General features: G+C 40.3%; 1 protein-coding gene across 4 annotated transcripts in view; it reads right to left on the reverse strand.

Annotated features, from left to right (window-relative positions):
• Positions 1–17,306, reverse strand: part of mdga1 (MAM domain containing glycosylphosphatidylinositol anchor 1) — a 163,339-nt gene that overhangs the window by 65,933 nt on the left and 80,100 nt on the right. For all 4 annotated transcript variants that reach the window (XM_031846333.1, XM_031846332.1, XM_031846334.1 and 1 more), the window contains exons 5-6: positions 2,354–2,550; positions 1,033–1,165 (exon numbers count right to left, since the gene is read on the reverse strand). In XM_031846333.1, coding sequence (XP_031702193.1) covers positions 1,033–1,165; positions 2,354–2,550 — 330 coding nt within the window. The remainder of the gene's footprint in view (positions 1–1,032; positions 1,166–2,353; positions 2,551–17,306) is intronic.

Consider the following 17,306-nt stretch of genomic DNA (forward strand, 5'->3'; position numbering starts at 1 on the left):
CACAGCTGGACTCCAATGAAGGAGTAGAACCATCTCAAGGAGGATCAAAAGAAATGGACAGCATGCGAGTTAAATATGAGTGTCACAGCAAATGGCTGCAATGAAACAAAGAGTGAAAAATTTAACAAATATACGATTAAGTTTGTTAAATGCCCTGACAAAAAGCTAGAGTGGTGGAAACATGTTGGCTCTTTTAATGATTCAGCCACTATACTACAGGCTTTTTAATATTTCCTGCTTTGTTTGTTCAAAGATTTGGGCGTCCCTGGTTTGCCTTCCTGTTTATTCCCCACATTTTTCAAGAGCCCCCGACACATTTTGATTTACAGTTGAATACACAGAGCAACCAGTTATCTCTCTCCCACATAACTTATATAAAAGAATATAAGATACTTAATTGTATGCAAGATTTGACAACAGACTGTCTGGCATTTAGAGAATGAGGCAAGAAAAAAGGGAAAGAAGAAGAGAAAATGAACACAATAGAAAAAGAAGGGGGTTTTCCCTTGTGGTGTGTCAGTCTGACTGTAACACGACAGGGTTGTCAACGTCAACAATGTTGTCGTAAGTAGCAGAGTTGCCGAGCGGTGGCGTGGAGATGGACAGAGCGGTGCAGAGTGAATTGGAGATAACAGGGAGTGTGACAACTGAATTACAGCGGACGGCCCTGAGATGAGCTTTCAGCAACAGAAAAACAAGACAGATAGGCAATGTGGCACACTGGGAGGCAGGCAACGAGGCAGACTGAGGGCAAATATGAGAGTCAAAGGGTGGAGGTAAAACTAAGGGAAAGGAAGGAAAGGACGACATAGAGAGAAAGACATTAATGAGAAGGTGAAAAGGAGAATATTTCACACGTAAAGATGGGGGATATTCTAACAATGAGAGAGAGAGAGAGTGAGACAGACAGCAAGAGAGACAATGGGCATGCAGAGAAAGCATGAAATTCAAAGGAGAAAATCAGAGAAGGCGTACACGCAAGCATTTATTTGTCTTCGCAGTGTTTTAAAAAAAACAATTCAGAAAACTTACATGTGGCATTTGTGAGCCTGAAGGTAACCGACTTGTCTTCGATGTTACACACGTTGCGGACGGACACCTGGCACGTGTAATCGGCAAAGTCCTTGGGTCTGAGGTTTTTAAGCTTCAGCACCTTGGTCTCACCCTAGATGGGATGAAGCAGACAAACACAACAACATCATGCCAAAATAGAAGAAAAAAAATAATGATGAAACACATATATAAACATGAATCTAAGAATAAATCCAATATGACCACATTTCCATTATAGCACATAACATTACATCAATGAGAAAGCTCAGGCTTTTCTAAACTGGGCTGTAATCTTGTGTAAAAGTCACTTCAATTTTTGATGAGCTGCACTGTCATAAACAGGGTCAAAGACACACTTAGATAAGCACACACGCACACACACACACACAAGCACATACTGTGTTTGTATGTCTGACCTGATTATCAACTGAAGCGTCACAAATCTACATAAAGAGTAATATGAATGATGAATTTATAACGGCTTTCACATGGGACCATTAGGAAATTGAAAGTGATCTGATTGTCAGTGCAAAAGCAAAAGCTGAAACCATCCATCCTCTCCCTGACTGTTCTTAAAACAATGTCACTCTCTACTCCAGTAGATTTCTTTGTGCCACTCACGTAGACAGACACAGAAGCACTCTCACATCGCTTTCAACATCACTGATCATTTTTTCAGATCAAGAAGTTGTGTCTGATACTGTATAACTGTCTCTCTGCTACGGTGGGTGATGGGCCAACGTCGTCTCAGGCAGCACCCGGGAACAGCTCTGCCGGCTGGCTAATTGAACTCGAGGGGCACTGCTTTGTGGCTGACTGATGCTTTGATAAGTGGAGAAAAAGGGAGCAGTCGTGCTAACGATTGATAAAGACGAACACGTTTTGTATTTTCAAGCAGTACGTTTCACTTTTAGGATGAGGACTATGATGTGTTTGGACGAACATGGCATAATATCAAACAGCGAGTTTGGCTGAGGTTGATAGACTTGCCAAATCAAATGAAGAGCAGAGCTGCTAATGTTACCCTAATTCTGATTTAGCATCCACACAGTGGTGAAACACTACACAGACAATGGATGTGTTACACTGAATAGGACTTTTTCTACAGTAAACTGGTCACAAGCCAACCATAGTGCTTAAACAGTGTGTGTAAACCGTTAATGTTAGAAGGTTGGGAGGAATAAAAAATAAAAGGAAGAGAGAGATTTAGAGTAAATGAATCGCCGATTGAGAGGAGAGCAGAAAGCAGGGTGTGATGTGAAACTTGGCCGTGTGTCTCTGCAGTGCGTTTTGTGTGTACCTGAGTGTAAAGCGGTTCGTAGATGTCCACTCCGTTGTCCTTGCTCTGTTCGATGAGCATGCTCCCACGTTTCCAGATGAACCGTGCGGGAGGGTTGGAGTTGACGGTGCAGCGCAGGAACACCGTCTTCTCCTGGTAGTAACTGCCACGCACATCGCTGATGGTCTGGTGCACCGTCAGAACAGGTTTGTCAAGGTCTGCAAAACACAGCGAAAGAACAAAAGATATAAACAGGAGGAGTCATGCATTGCTGCAGGAGGAGAGTATTGGTTAATCCACACCAGAAGCTTGTTCATTGAGGCCTAATTGTGCCACACAGAAAAATGAAAAGCAAGAAAATCACATGGTACAGTTTTATATAAATCTGTATGCTGCTGTCGCCTTTACTGTGCAAAACATTGGCCATTTTTTGTGAGGCAGGGATGAGATTTGGTAACTGGGACACTACTGTAAATAAGGGCAAACAAGTGCTGTTTCTTGGCTGAATTGCCCACACTGACCAAAAAGCATCCAAACAGTTGCCTATTGATCATGGCTTCTAACGAGGACAAATGTCCAAACAATCTGTGATTTGCCATTTCCCTCTCTGGCTGTGATGTTCTCACACATTATTTTTTATATATTTCTTCTGCCATTTTTGTCTCTTTCCTCCCTCTTGCCTCGTTTCCCTGCGCATTTCCTTCATGGAGGTGTCATCTCCCTTTTCCTCCAGTGGATAGGATTGCAGCTGCTGTCACAAGCATGGAGGCTGCTCTCCCCCTGGTTTCTGCCATCTCTCCAAAACTCACTTGCCACTTTCACTCCTCATCACCATCCCTCCCTCTCTACCCCCTCCTCCTCGCTCCTTGCCTCTATCTCTTACAGGGCAGAGTTGAGTGTGTGCATGTGTGTGTGTAATCCCGATTCTTTGCAGCCCAATTGGAATGTTGCGGACTTCAAACATTATGGAAACAATTTCTGCCAACAGCAGGGTAGCCTTTTCCCCACTTTTCCTGCCTTTCTATTTTACCTCTCTCCTTCCCATGTTTCTCTTCTCTGGCCCTGTCCCTCACTTCCTTTCTCCTGTGTCAAACATGCTGCTCCCCATCAAGAAGGCATGATGCAAGCTATAGAAAAGAGGTGAGCTGGTAGTGCAGCTACGATGTTCAGCAGGGTCCCAAGTGATGGAGGAAAGAGGTTGGTATTTGTATTTAACACATCTTTGGTTGTGACGTTTGAGAGACACAATGTGTGGATAAGCATGCTTGATTTTTGAGTTTCGTTGAAAAGGGCCCAGCTGTCACACGAGGGCTGTGTCACATACACATGCACACAGACACACACACACACACACACACACAATCACACACTTAGATGGACCTCCATCTAAGTGTGTGTGAAGCCTCAGCACAGCATCAGAGCATTTTTGTAGTTTGAAGGTTAGAGCTCCGGGTAAAGACTGGCACACAAACGCACAGAGGCAGCTTGAACTCGTTCAGGTGATTTTTATGACTACAGCTTTCTTTCTAAAATAAAAGGTGAGTCACAAGGGCACGGTAAGATTGTCAAATTCGTAGGATGTGATAAAACTATCTTGGACGCCTTAAAGCTAGGTACAGTGTGCAGAAACTTTGCCTGAATGTGACAGGAAGGAAGCGTGAGTCAGAATGGGTACGACACTGAAGCTATCATGTGAACAATTGTGTCTACAGATGTTTCATCATATCATCTTCACAATAGTTTAACAACACAAAATCAAAGCTGCACAATTTGCTGAAGGGCTTTAACGTCATATTCCGATGTACTCTATGTATTTGAGAATTCTGACTGCGTTTGTTGTGATACCTGTGCTAAAAACTAAGCAATGTATAATGAATATGCAATTTCAAACAGATTACACTTTCAAAGACCTGCATAATTGCTTCGAAATCGACTGAATTAAAGCAGCGTCGTTATTCAGTGCTACTGTATGTTTATTGACAAATAGATGGTTTTGGAAAATTAGTTAGTTGTAAAATAGAACAAAATGCATGCTATAGTCAATATTCAGTATTTCAGCATTTGAATAAATGTAATTAGAGCTTTGTATACCGCGTCGGACCTGGCTAAGCTGCTTACACTAATGCACTGAAGCATTTTTTTGGTCTCTGTTATTAGAGATTTTCTCGGTGATTCATTGCTGTGCTCTGTGAAGTGCTCACCTGTTTCCATTCCTTTCATCTCCCCGTGGACACCCTCATTTATAAGATGATAACCACAGAACGGGACAAAAGACCCAGCAGGAAACTTAACACTGAGAAACCAGCAGCCTCTATAAAAGCCAGCTCTGCCAGGAACAGGCCATCTAACCTGGGCAGCTGTCAAAGATATCTGCCTCTTGATATCTACCACGTGTGCATGTGTGTGAAAGAGATATGGCAAAAGAGCAAGAACCTTGCTTCAATTTGTGAATATGTGCATGCATACTGCATACGTTTGTGTGTCCAAGACTTGCACAGGATTTCTGTATGATTTTCACAGATCATTTGCAGCACATGGGGAAACCTAGCTGACTAATGCCCCGATAGAGAGTGTGTGTGTGTGTGTGTGTGTGTGTCAGAGAGTGACTATCTGCTGTCATTCTGTCTGTTTCCTGACACTACGAATGCGGTGAATGTGGGAAAAGTGGAAAAGTGACAGACTGACAGAAGCGGATACAGACAAGTAGATTCTCAAGCACATCACATAACCTTAAATGGACAAACACTGTAGAGTCACTCGGACCACGTTGTATGATCATATACGGCATAAATAGTGTATTATTAGCAAACATTGAAAAACAGAATTCACTCTAGTATCAACGCAATGTATATTTGTGCAGTGCAAAAACAAAACAAACATCCCACTGGAAGACACACACACAGAAATTCCTCCTACTGCCCTAATATTAAAAGATTCATGGTCATGGATAAAACGATGACGATCCCTCTACAGCCCCTTTTTTTTCACATGACAATTGTGTTGTTAAAGCTTTTACAATCCAAGCTCCCAGGGCGAGTCTAACTTTATTTAGTTTGGGCCCTTAAGTAAATGGAGACACAAGATGAAACTGCAAGTGTAGAGAAACACAATATGAAACTTTAATGAAGCTTCTGATTTCCCCAATGTCCTGCCTTTGCAAACAGCTTATATCAGTTGCACTATGCCGCTTTCGTTAGCCACAGCTTTTAATGTACTGCACATCTACGCTTCCAAATAACAAGCTGCACTGAGGGTCTGGCATTGTTTTCTACATAGACACCACACAGTGGTGCTGACACAAAGACATTTTAGTTATCCCTTAGAGTGTGGCCCTTAGCTTTGACAAACACAATGTGGAGAAAGCCCAAAATCTAACATATGTTATAAAGTGAATACTGTGTGATAAAAAGTGGCCCCAGCCCTCTCCAACCCAATGATAGCTACTAAGAATATAGAGTCATTTCTGATCCCAGACACGCCATTCCATGTTTGCTCCGGTTTATATCATGTTTTAAAATCTCTTGATTTGGGGTATTTAAGGGGGCGGATTTCTCTTGTGATAAAAAAACCCCATCTTTTTGCTACTTTTATTTCGTGCGAAATTATCAATGACTAAAATATCAATTTTACAATGTTTGTATTGTATTTGTATTATTATAAATATATTTATATTATACACTGTTTCTTTCCCACTCATTAAAATCACATTTAAAAAAAGAAAACAGCAACTTATTCGCAGGAACTGAACAGTAGTATTTTTCACTTATTACTGATTTTTTACAGTGAGCAGCATTTGTACAGATTTTCATTTCAAGGTTGTTGTGCTTTGTTGTAGAGTAGTTTACATTGAGAGAGACTGGAAGTACGTGAGTGGGATAAAAATAATACTCTATTACACAATGAAAGTCCCAAACTGGGCTCAAATCTACAAGGTCACCTGAGTTACCTAGGTAACCTGGATCTTTGGGTGTTCATTTATCATATAACCAGACAGCAGCTGGAAACCGGAAACCTGTAATGTCTATAAAAACTAACACTTTCTCTGCTGTCATTTTAGAATATTATGAAGTCTCAGTTCATCTCAATTATAGAGAAAGTATGTAATATAAACAGATGCAGGAAACCTCTTATGGCAGCATGTGCTACAAAATTACCAACTTGTTCGAGTTTCCCCCTGAAGGGTTTGACAGAGTGCAATTTTGGTCAGGTACTCCAATTGTTTGCTCTTGAAAATTACGTTTCAAGGCACACTAACTAGCAGAAAGAATCACTCTTGTACAGATGTTGTTTGCTTGTTATCTGAGTAATCAGATGATCAGAATTACAAACTCTGGATGTCTAGTGACTACGCCGCTAGTGAATGCAATAAGAGAGAAGGCATGGCAAAAGGAACCAAAAACAGCAGTTTTCCATATTAACCATCAAACCATTTTAAGAGTTTATCTGTTGATTTCATAACCCTGTTCCAAACCTCTAAACCCTGATGTGTGGATTCAATCTTGACTGACAATGTGGAAGAAATACAACAGGCAATGATTCAATTTCACAGTTTGTATGTACAGCATCTTTCATAGACTCCCGGTATTATGATTGCATACCATCGGTTCTTCAAAATCACTTCAAAAATTGCTCCAAAATAACCAGAGCAACCATGGCGAGGATGGAGACAGAGATTTACTCAGGAGCAATCCATCTGAGCGGCCAGGGTTGACCGAGTGTGTTTTTGTAACAAGTTGACCTCTGCTGGGTGCTTTCCCCTGCAGGAGGACGCCCTGGTCTCCAAATCCTCTTTGATTTCCAATAACATGTCCTGTACTCTAATAGCTCTCTGCGAGTAGACGGCCATTAGGGGACCAAAGAGAAGATGACAGGTTCAATTGAGTGTGACCGTGCAATGGAGGAGAATAAGGTGTGGTGTGCCGTGTGTGTGTGGATGGTTGGGTGAGGAGATGTGTGTGTGTGTGAGTAAAGATTGCTTGGTTTCATAAATTCTGATGCTAAGCAGGTATCATGTTTATTAATCTAGAATGTTAGCCTGCTAACATTTGCCAATTAGCACATACCACAAAGTACAGCTGAGGCAGACGAGAATGTCATTCGTTTTGCAAGTACCAAAATATTGGACAAATTGTTATTTTGACCTGATAATGGCATCAGACAAAAACGTCAGAGGATCACCAAAGTTATTGCAATTCACCCTGAGGGGAACATGAAGGCATGAGCCACTATTCATGGCAAATCCAGACTTTAGGTCGGGCCACCAATGATCTCAAGACCACTTTCATTCATCATCCATTGTCAGTGACTGACTTTAAATAATAACATGTCCAAATCTATCCAAAGCACCTATTTGTCTTCACTGCTGGATTAGAATTGTACCATCAATCTAGGTAGGATATATAGATATGTAAGTATGCAGCCACTATATTGTTATTATCAGCATGTTTGACCAGAGATGGTCAAAAACAACAGCTTACTGATGAATACATTCGTAAAATGCATTCAAGATGAATCCAGCTTTTGTGACAGGGACAATAAATTGTTTCCTGATGGATAGTGTGGACATAATCAAAACTCATGAATAAGCTCCCAGATTATTGAGCTCCTCATTTAGAAACTAAAAAGCTAAAAATCTGTTTCTATAGACAACAAGTCCAAACATATTTCATGTCTGCAGTAATAAGCGATCATCACACCGACTACAGAAAAAAACAACCAACTCTTTCAAAATCTTATTTTTCTTGCACACACACACACAAAAAAAAACACACATTGAAAAGGCAGTCTATCCACCACACAAACACACATGCGTGCACAAAGCCCCACACACAGAGAGAACAGCATGTGCATACAGAGAGGCACAAACAGAAGCAGACTTTCCGTTTGATCCAGATCGCGTCTCGTCAATTATTTAGCATTCTGCTCGTAGACATCGCCTTAAAGAGGACATAAAACATGCACGAGGCCCACATTTGGAAATAACGAGAACATTGCCTGTATTTAACATGCAATGTTGAGAAGTAAAGATTGATTTAGGCAGATTTTCTCTACTCAGTGTTTTTTAAGTACAATATATATTTAAATTTATATATTTTAGCTTTGTTTAATTTTGAACCTCTGCTAATCATGCGTGTGTTTCTGTCTCTTTATTGATGTTAGAAATTAGCCCAAAACAAGTGATGAAAGAGAAGAGGATATATGAAACTGAAGTGAGACTTTTTCAGCATTATTAATATATTTGGATCTAATCAGAGGAATTCGATCTACAATAAATTATTGGTGTAATGAACAGCTACAATGTGATATATCTAATTATGCTTTGGGTCCTTTACATAAAGAAACTATCAGAGATCTATAAAAGTGAAAAATAAGCTGGATAGAGTAATAAATAACAGCAGACTATAGAATTAATAAAGCAATGAATTGATAAATGAATAGACACAGGTGGTGACATGAAATAACAGACAGAAAACATAGAGAGAAATTAAATAATTAAGATAAGGAAGCAGGAAGAAAGTGGCCAGAAAAATATGGTCGAAAATTAATTAATGAAAGTAATACTAACGAATGCGGCACCTGTAATAACAACGAGCACTTTTAATTCATAGCAAACCAAAAGCATGGCAACTTCTGCAGGTTTGTCTAAAACATAGATGTAGACACAGTTGTTGCAAAAAACATTCTGTGTTCGGCACACAGCCTATTCTCTATTTTATTCAGTTCTGAAGAAAAACCCATCAGTTGCTCGACTGTAGAGTTGAAAAACAATCCTGAGCATATGACTCTTGGCTCCATTGTCCTTTTGACTTCCTTGACAATTACAAAGAATACAAATATCATTCCAGCTATGACTATACAGTCGGATCTGGTGTTACACCCTGCATTGTTAGGTTTAACAGCAAGACACAGCAGCCCATGTTAAGAAGAATTACACAGTGAGTCTTCCCACAAACACACTCGTGAATTTGCTGAAAATGGCGCATTTCCGTTGAGCCAGCGCATTATGTACAAGCCTTAATTATGCTTTTGTCAGCAAAGAGCCTGGGAAAAGGTATTAAACATTCATGATGGTGTGACTCTATTATTTTAGGCCATAAAAAGACTAATTTGGGCATGGTTATTTACCCTGAGTGTGACAGTGTAGCTGCACAGCGACGGTGACAGCAAAGAGGGTGTTAAGGGACAAAGAGGCATAGTTCACTCGCTCAGCCTCCAGGCTAAAATAACACACAAACACCAAAACAGACATGAAGAAATTGCACTCTGTTATGCAATAATATGGGCACACACATACAGATACACACCAGTATGCACTCACTGACAAATACAAAACAACACACTCCTCAGGTTCAAAATAACACATGAATCTCAGTTCCCTAGCTGCAGCCCCCGAGGGCAAAAACAAGAAAGTCCTTCCGTGTCCCTGTAAGTGCCTTCTGAAGGGATCTATGGGGAGCAGAGTGGATACAGGATGCCCTTCTTACTTCTTCTGTGGTCACATGGATGCCTGGGTCACAGGGTAACAGCTGGGATCCATGCATCAGTCTGGACACTGTTTTCATGCCAGATTTAAGAAACCGAACATGATGACATCAAGAGTCATGCAGCTGCCCCTTAAAGGTGGCAAAAGAAACACACAGTTTATTTTACACTTATGTCAGTGTATGAGAGAGTATGTGGGGGCACAACCAGGCAACACATGTCTAAGCCCCTTGGCTTGCTGTGTATTTAATTAGCTTTGTGGCATGCAGGGCACTGTGGACCACAGCAGAAGAACACATTGAAAACACAACTAGATACACACGCAGTGGAATAGGCTGGTGCTGCTCTTAGAATAATCTTGAGAATGATATTAAAACAACTGTAGACCACTTCTGTGGATTCCTGCCCAGAGACTGAAATGTATTCTGGCACAACTTCACATTCATTGACAGGGTGCATGAATGAACGAGATCTTGGTAAATCACAAGAGAGCAACAGGCTGGAAAACACAGAATGCACCAATCTGATCACCGGCCTCAGTGAGAAATAATAATAATTCATTTGTTTTCTTTTAGTAGCAGGTCTTAAGCACAAAATGTAGAAGATGATTTTACAAACTGTAACTAAATTAAACTTTACAGTCATGCTGAAATATTTTCTGTGGGTAGATATATGGTAGAAGAACATCCCATTGCTTTAAAAATATGCCAGAACTCATTCATACATTTATACAACATTTGCGATCGCATTCGCTTTGGTATTGAACAGATATAAGTGCAAGTATGACCACCTTCAAACAGTATTTATCATTTGTACTCTCAGACAGTCAATGTGAATTTTACAAGCAGTGTTCTTGTGGTATTTTCTTACCAGAGCCATAAGCTGGCTGTACAAAGTTGAGGGGGGTCACTGTAAAGTAGAGGGCAAGGACAGGAGCTGCAACTCCAGTGAGTGGGCTTGTAGTGTGTCAACATCCCCTGCACCTAAATGAAACCATCCATTTACTAATCCTCCATCATTTATATCCATTATCTCATTTTCCACTTAGTGAGTTAGTGTCTCAAACGCATTTATAATGTATATCGTTTTAGATCTGTTTGCCAGATCTCTTGTCGTGTCTTTTTAGTTCTCTTTATTTTCTATTCACATGCACAACACTGTAAATGTACCAGTGTTAGCTAAGATGTTAAGTTAGGAAGGCTGTTTCTAGGAGTATATAAGTCAAAAGTGAAATTTGAAACATTGTATATAAAAAAAAAAAAATCACCTCAACTGCAAATAATGTTTTGTTGTGAAACGGTAAAATTCCAGCCAATCCATGTATCACGACACTGTGATGATTGTAAAACATAATAACCGGTCAGTGCAGGTCAGCGGACATCACCTACATAGTTTGTGGACACAAATACTATTGAAGTTGTGCTAATAAAAAGAGACACCACCGTTACACATGTGGTAACATCTGGGCAGCAACCTTTGCTATAAATATAACTCAATGACCAATACTGTCATCCTTTCACAATTATAGCTTCAAGACCTCGAGCAACAGTATTACCCTCTATCTTTACCATCTCATAATCAGAAGGTCAAAGGTTTAGCGGCTCTCAGCGGCAGCTAACAACAAATCTGACCAAAATGCCCTCGAGCACAACACTGTTAACCCAGCTGCTTTCTCGATAATTATCTAACGGCTTCAGTTAAACACTTGAATTTTTTTAGAAAGCTGAGATAAAGCAGTGTTAACTTAAAAAAATAAATCATATACCTGCCTTTTATGCTACTCTAAAAAACTAAAAATAGAGTATGTTTCAGGAGAAATCAGAGGTCATGTTATACAATATTTGAGACCTGAGTAGTCCAGTTGTCACCTCATTAACCGCTAGGGAGGTGTAATTGGTAGAGATGTTGTTGGCCTATACTGAAGCAGCATTCACCATTCATGTATTCTGGACATAAGGGGACACACATGGCCTTTCTGAAGTTTGAGTTTTTCAATGTAATGCAATATTATGAGGTCAGCAGCGGATGCTTGTGTCAGAGTACAATTCAATTTACTTGACAAATACCTGTGAAATACTATATATAAATTGGTGCAATATACAACAAGGACACTCATAGCTGGATGAGTAAATAAACAAATATGATTAAACGATGACATTAAAAGCTACTGAAAAACCCATCACAACTCAGCCACACGCACCCACCCACCCACCCCAGCATGATACTGTGTATGTCCAGTTCTATTGTTCACGCTCTTATCTTTATACATGTCTCCTACAAATTAAAACACAATGCGCTCAACTCACACTTAGACCATGACTGGGTCCTTAATGTAGAGGATAAAAAAGTAAAGATAGGACAGCACTCTAATTTTACTTTTTAATATAGCTTAATTGCCAGAATACACTCTGAAGAAGGGCGTCCTGCCTGGAATGTCAGTGTGGCAATATTAAAAAGTCAAACTTTTAACTAGGAGTGCTGTCCTAGTCTTTCCTCTTTTTTACATGTTTGCAAGTTGATGTTTACAGATGCTTTAGGTTGAATTGTGTGTCTTTTGGGATAGAGACCACTACAGTTTGCCCATATTTTGTTACTAGGGGTGTAACGGTTCACAAAATTCTTGGTTTGGCTCAATACGATACAGTGGTGCCACGGTTCGGTACGTTTTCAATACAGCAAAAAAAGCAGAAATGCCAACTGCTCGCTGGTGAGACTCTCAAGGGGGCGTATCTGAAGTTGTTTCCGTTGACAAAGCAGGAATTATGGTCTGGCGAAATGGGCACATTAATGAGTAGTGTCACAGGGCTCAATAACATTAAGCATGTTCATACAGCCTGCGTTTTCCACTCCAGAGTAGGGTCTCATATCCGCGGATATAAATATACCTTTAGCCCTGTTTGAATCGGTAGGGAATAGCTACCTAAACGCAGTGGCGGGCCGTGCATTTTATACCTGGGCCTGCACTCGTAAAAATGAAGCTCAACACCTACAAATACACTATGAGTGCAGATACATGAATACCGGCATGACGGGATGCGGCAGCATTAACGAACTTAACGAACAATGAGTCAAAATCAATTCAGCTAAAACATGCATTCCGCCACACACTCACGAGCACGGGACATTCAAATATTATTCATATCAGAGGGAACAATATTACCCATATCATGAAAACGACACGATAGACAAATTAACAGAGTAGTAACTCTCCTGTCACTCCCTCCAGGAAATACACGACTCCATAGTTCTTGTTACTGACGGATTTATTTGTCTGTCAACACCGAGAGGGAAAATGAGTCCACTGGAAAGCACACGAATCTAGAAAGTAGATCACTTAAAAACTTAAACTTAACTTTAACTTTAACACTTTGCACTGAGTATATAGACCGCTGCCGCTTCGCGCGTCGTCTTGTTGCTGTGCACCGGCTAAATGTGTCCCCCGCGCAACATAGGACGTAACAATAGTTCCTATCACATATAAAACCAAACGAAAATCCATATAAGTTGTATAAATAATAATATATAATATAAACAAGCACATTAAATGATGACGTAGATCATATTTATGGCAGTTAAAGCTACTGCAGTTAACTTACCAGAGCTGCTGTTCACTATTTAGCTGTTCTTCCTCCTTTCTTTGTTAACAAAGAGTTTAATCTCACGGTTGTTCAGTACATCCGTGCGTTTTCAGTTCCAGTAAGAAGTCCTTCTCGATTCATGGATGCCAGTGAAGACAGACGAGCCTCCCCAGTTGTATTTAGTGAATAGGTTTTAATGCGTTTGAGGCTGAAAATGTCGCTTGACAGCAGATTTTGGGACTGTCACCACCCAACATGTCAGGCTAGCTCACTGACCAATCACATATGACTAAGCCAGCTAGCAGGCTCTGCCATGTCAAAGAATACGCCCAACATATCAAACTAAAGATCTGATTGGTTGAAGACTATGACAATCAACAATATCGTCCCCATTCACTTAAACTGCACATGGATTCACTTGTGAATCTGCAGATTTCACCTCTGTGAGACACAGAGGTGAAATCTGATTGGATAAAAGCTCTACTTAAAACAAGCTGCACTGGAAGCAGAGCAACTGAGGAAGACAGTAGCTGTGCAATGAGAACATAAGATAATGGGGAAAATATTTTTATAAATTATAATACATGTAGTATATTTAAGAAAAAATATAAAATTATAAAATAGATATAACTTTGTGATTCTGTTTAGGCCAGCAGAGAAGGCCTTGCACCACTGCCTAAACGTTGCGGGGATAGTTTGTAGCGTGTGTGCTGCTGTTGGTTTTCCTGGTAAGCTAGTTTACCTCTAAGTAAGCCTCTCCCAGAACAAATGTGGCTCACCAGAGTAGAATGTTTTTCTTCCATCGTGGGAGTGTCAGACAGTTGTCTGTTACGTCAGATGTTTTGCCTTGTTGGGCGCATTATATTTCCCACAATTTAAGCTTCTGCATTTTCCAAATATAATAGTGTTAGCCTCGTACCGAACGGTTCAATATGAATATGTGTATTGTTACACCCCTATTTGTTACATATAATATGAGTCAAGAACTTTGTTTGTCCAACTAGGTAAGAGCACAATTACAAAAGACAGAGTTTGACCTGACAGAAAGGACAAAGACCCTCTTTTGCAAAAGCCAAACCCATGAAGGATCTACTCTAAGCCAAAATGACCACCAATAGTCTTCCAAGTGTTGCTTTTGAAACTGCCCACAGGGCAATGGCCAACGCTCTGAGAGAGAATAACCCCACCTGCCTGTGGCGGTGGTGGTTATTGGCGTCTCTCTAGACTGATTTGTGTTGTACTCGCCACCACCAGCTCTGCCTGCACTCACAAAGCGCTGAGCGAGCTCACTTTTATATCCAAAATATAACACTTTGGATTAGTGGTAGCGCATCGACCGCATACCCTTTCAGATTTTTGCTAGTTTTATTTTCTGGTTTATTTTCAGCTTTCTTTACATTTATATCTGTTTGTGTGTCTTCCAGTTTTTCCGTCCTTCCCCATGTTTTTCTACAGACAGATTATTTTCAGGCTGGAGCTCTTGCAGAAGTTTTACAGGCTTGTTTTGAACAGATTTGAGGTGAGGGAGTAAAAAGTGCCGTGTCATTCATTTAGTTTGGACTAAGGTTAAATGCTTTATTTTATTCTGCTTCTGTGTTTGCACCACAAAAAAAACTTTCCTACAGTATACAAAAGAATATATTAGTTAGTTTAATTTAAAAAGGCATGTTGTGTTTTCAGTAGATTATCACATTCAGTACAATAATATTAATATGTGTGTAGGTGCAGTTTACAACATGTAGCGCAGGTGTAGTACGTGAAGTGCTTTACGATGCCATAAACAAAGACCAGTGAGAAGCCCTTTCACAGACAACTCACTGTACATTATTCTCATATCTCATTTCTCAGGCTCTGCTAACTCAGAATCCCATCACTATTTCAAGTCCTCTCCTTCCCAAGCTGGATCTTTCCTCAGAGAGAGAGAAAACTCTTGCTTGCAACTGATAACAAAAAGATCTGGGCTAAATAATTGCTTCCTCAGGTGACGTTGATATTGATTCATTTAATGCGATTTATCTGTTGACAAGTTTCCTTGCTTTCTTTCCCCTCTTCACTTCTAGTAGATGATGCACAAAGGCAGTCACATAAGGAACAACATTCACATATCAGCTAAACTTTCATTGTGCCTGTAATATTTTTTCTGTTGTTTTCATGTTTCTAATCGTGGATCTTTTCTATGTTTCATGGCTGTGTAATCCTCTAGTCTCTGCCCCTCTGTCTCCATCCTCATCCTATTTCAATTTTTCTATCTGCCGATACACAGGCTGTGAGCCTGCCCGGAGGCACCTCCCATACTTTATAACACTGCCTTCATTACGCAGCCCGCTGCAGCTGGCCATAAATGAAAAACTGGAGATGTGGTATAGGAGGGAAGTAAAGGAGAGGAATGAGTCAAATCCACAGTCAATCGTGAAATAGATAGTCAGGGTATAGATGGAGCAAGAAGACAGAGAGAGAGAGCATGAGAGTAAGCAGAAGGTACAGTATTCAGAGACACATCAAAAAGGGAAATAAGTGAGGAAGAGCACAGCCATAAAATCTAACTCGGAAGTTATCGGAGACTGGCTGGATAAAAAATACTACCGCAATAAAATAATATTACAATTGGTCTGGCCTTATGGCATTGATGAATACGGATGCTGCCCAGTGGGGTCTTTGTCTAGGGGGAAGTCTCTAATTTGAACAACCATCCTATCTCTGAGGGTGGTAAAAAATATTAAAGGAAATAAAATGAAAGGTTCACCCTCAGTTGTTTAGTTTATAGATCCACATTTCCATTTCATAGCAGGTTATAGGTGTCAGACGGAAGTCCCACTCGCTACTATACGAATAGCTAACAGCAGGGGAGTTAGCTATATATGCAGGATTTATTGGTAATTTCCCTAAAATGAACTACAACCCCCGAGTAGAAATAGACTCGCTGCAGCTTTAAACAAATATAAAGCATGACAATAATCAAACCTTCTATCGTCCTTGCTACTGAAATTAGAGCTTATTTTACCCTCATTCCACTCCAACACATCGTCAATAATCGGCCGGAGGGGCGATGGGAGCGGATACAAATTGATGACAGCTGAGTGAAAAGTGACTAGCTGAAATTCGGACGAGCTTTATTGACTGGATGATATTGAAAAAAAAAATAGCTGGACGTCTTAATTACTGCAACGTCATGGAAAAGCCATTCGATAACATTTGAATTGGATTTAATGAAGGCCATCAGCAAACTGTGAGGTCATGTTATTGACAGGGGAAGTGAGTGAATTTAAAAATATTCTCTTAATGCCGCTCAACAAAGATCGAGGGTACAACATCTGCAGAGATGACGAAAGTGAATAGATTATGTTGAAAGAAAACATTCAAAAAATCGGTTTGATTCAAATCAATTGGCACTGTTGTTGTCTTACCAAGCCTGTAATAAAAATCCAGATGTGTAATGTTTACAATCTACAGCTGATCCTGAAATAGCGCATACTAAAATGCAAAATGTCTCCACTCGTACACGTCTTCCTTTCACTTCCCTTGATGCCAGCACCACAGTAAACCCACCATAAGCCATGATTTATGCCTCATTCCAGTGTAATGGTTATATTCCCTGAAAAAATATCAGTCTGTACTACAAGGGCCTGTGGTCAGGTCAAGATAATTCCAAGCCTACACTGCATGGTGTCACCTTCATAGAGAAGAAAGAGTCAATAAATAAGGGATTGAAAAAAACGAAGCTGAAGAGAGAGAGAGAGAGAGAGAGAGAGAAGAAAAACACTTTAGATAACTTAAGATAAAGCTGACCAAATGATGGGGACAAGTGGAGTTGTCTTATCTCCTCATGGTCTACAGGACAGCTTATAGCCAAGCCACACTCCCACCTACTGTGTGTGTGTGTGTGTGTGTGTGTGTGTGTGTGTGTGTGTGTGTGT

This window comes from Anarrhichthys ocellatus, unplaced genomic scaffold (assembly GCF_004355925.1).
Source record: "Anarrhichthys ocellatus isolate YVR2014 unplaced genomic scaffold, GSC_Weel_1.0 scaffold6, whole genome shotgun sequence".
NCBI lineage: Eukaryota > Metazoa > Chordata > Actinopteri > Perciformes > Anarhichadidae > Anarrhichthys > Anarrhichthys ocellatus.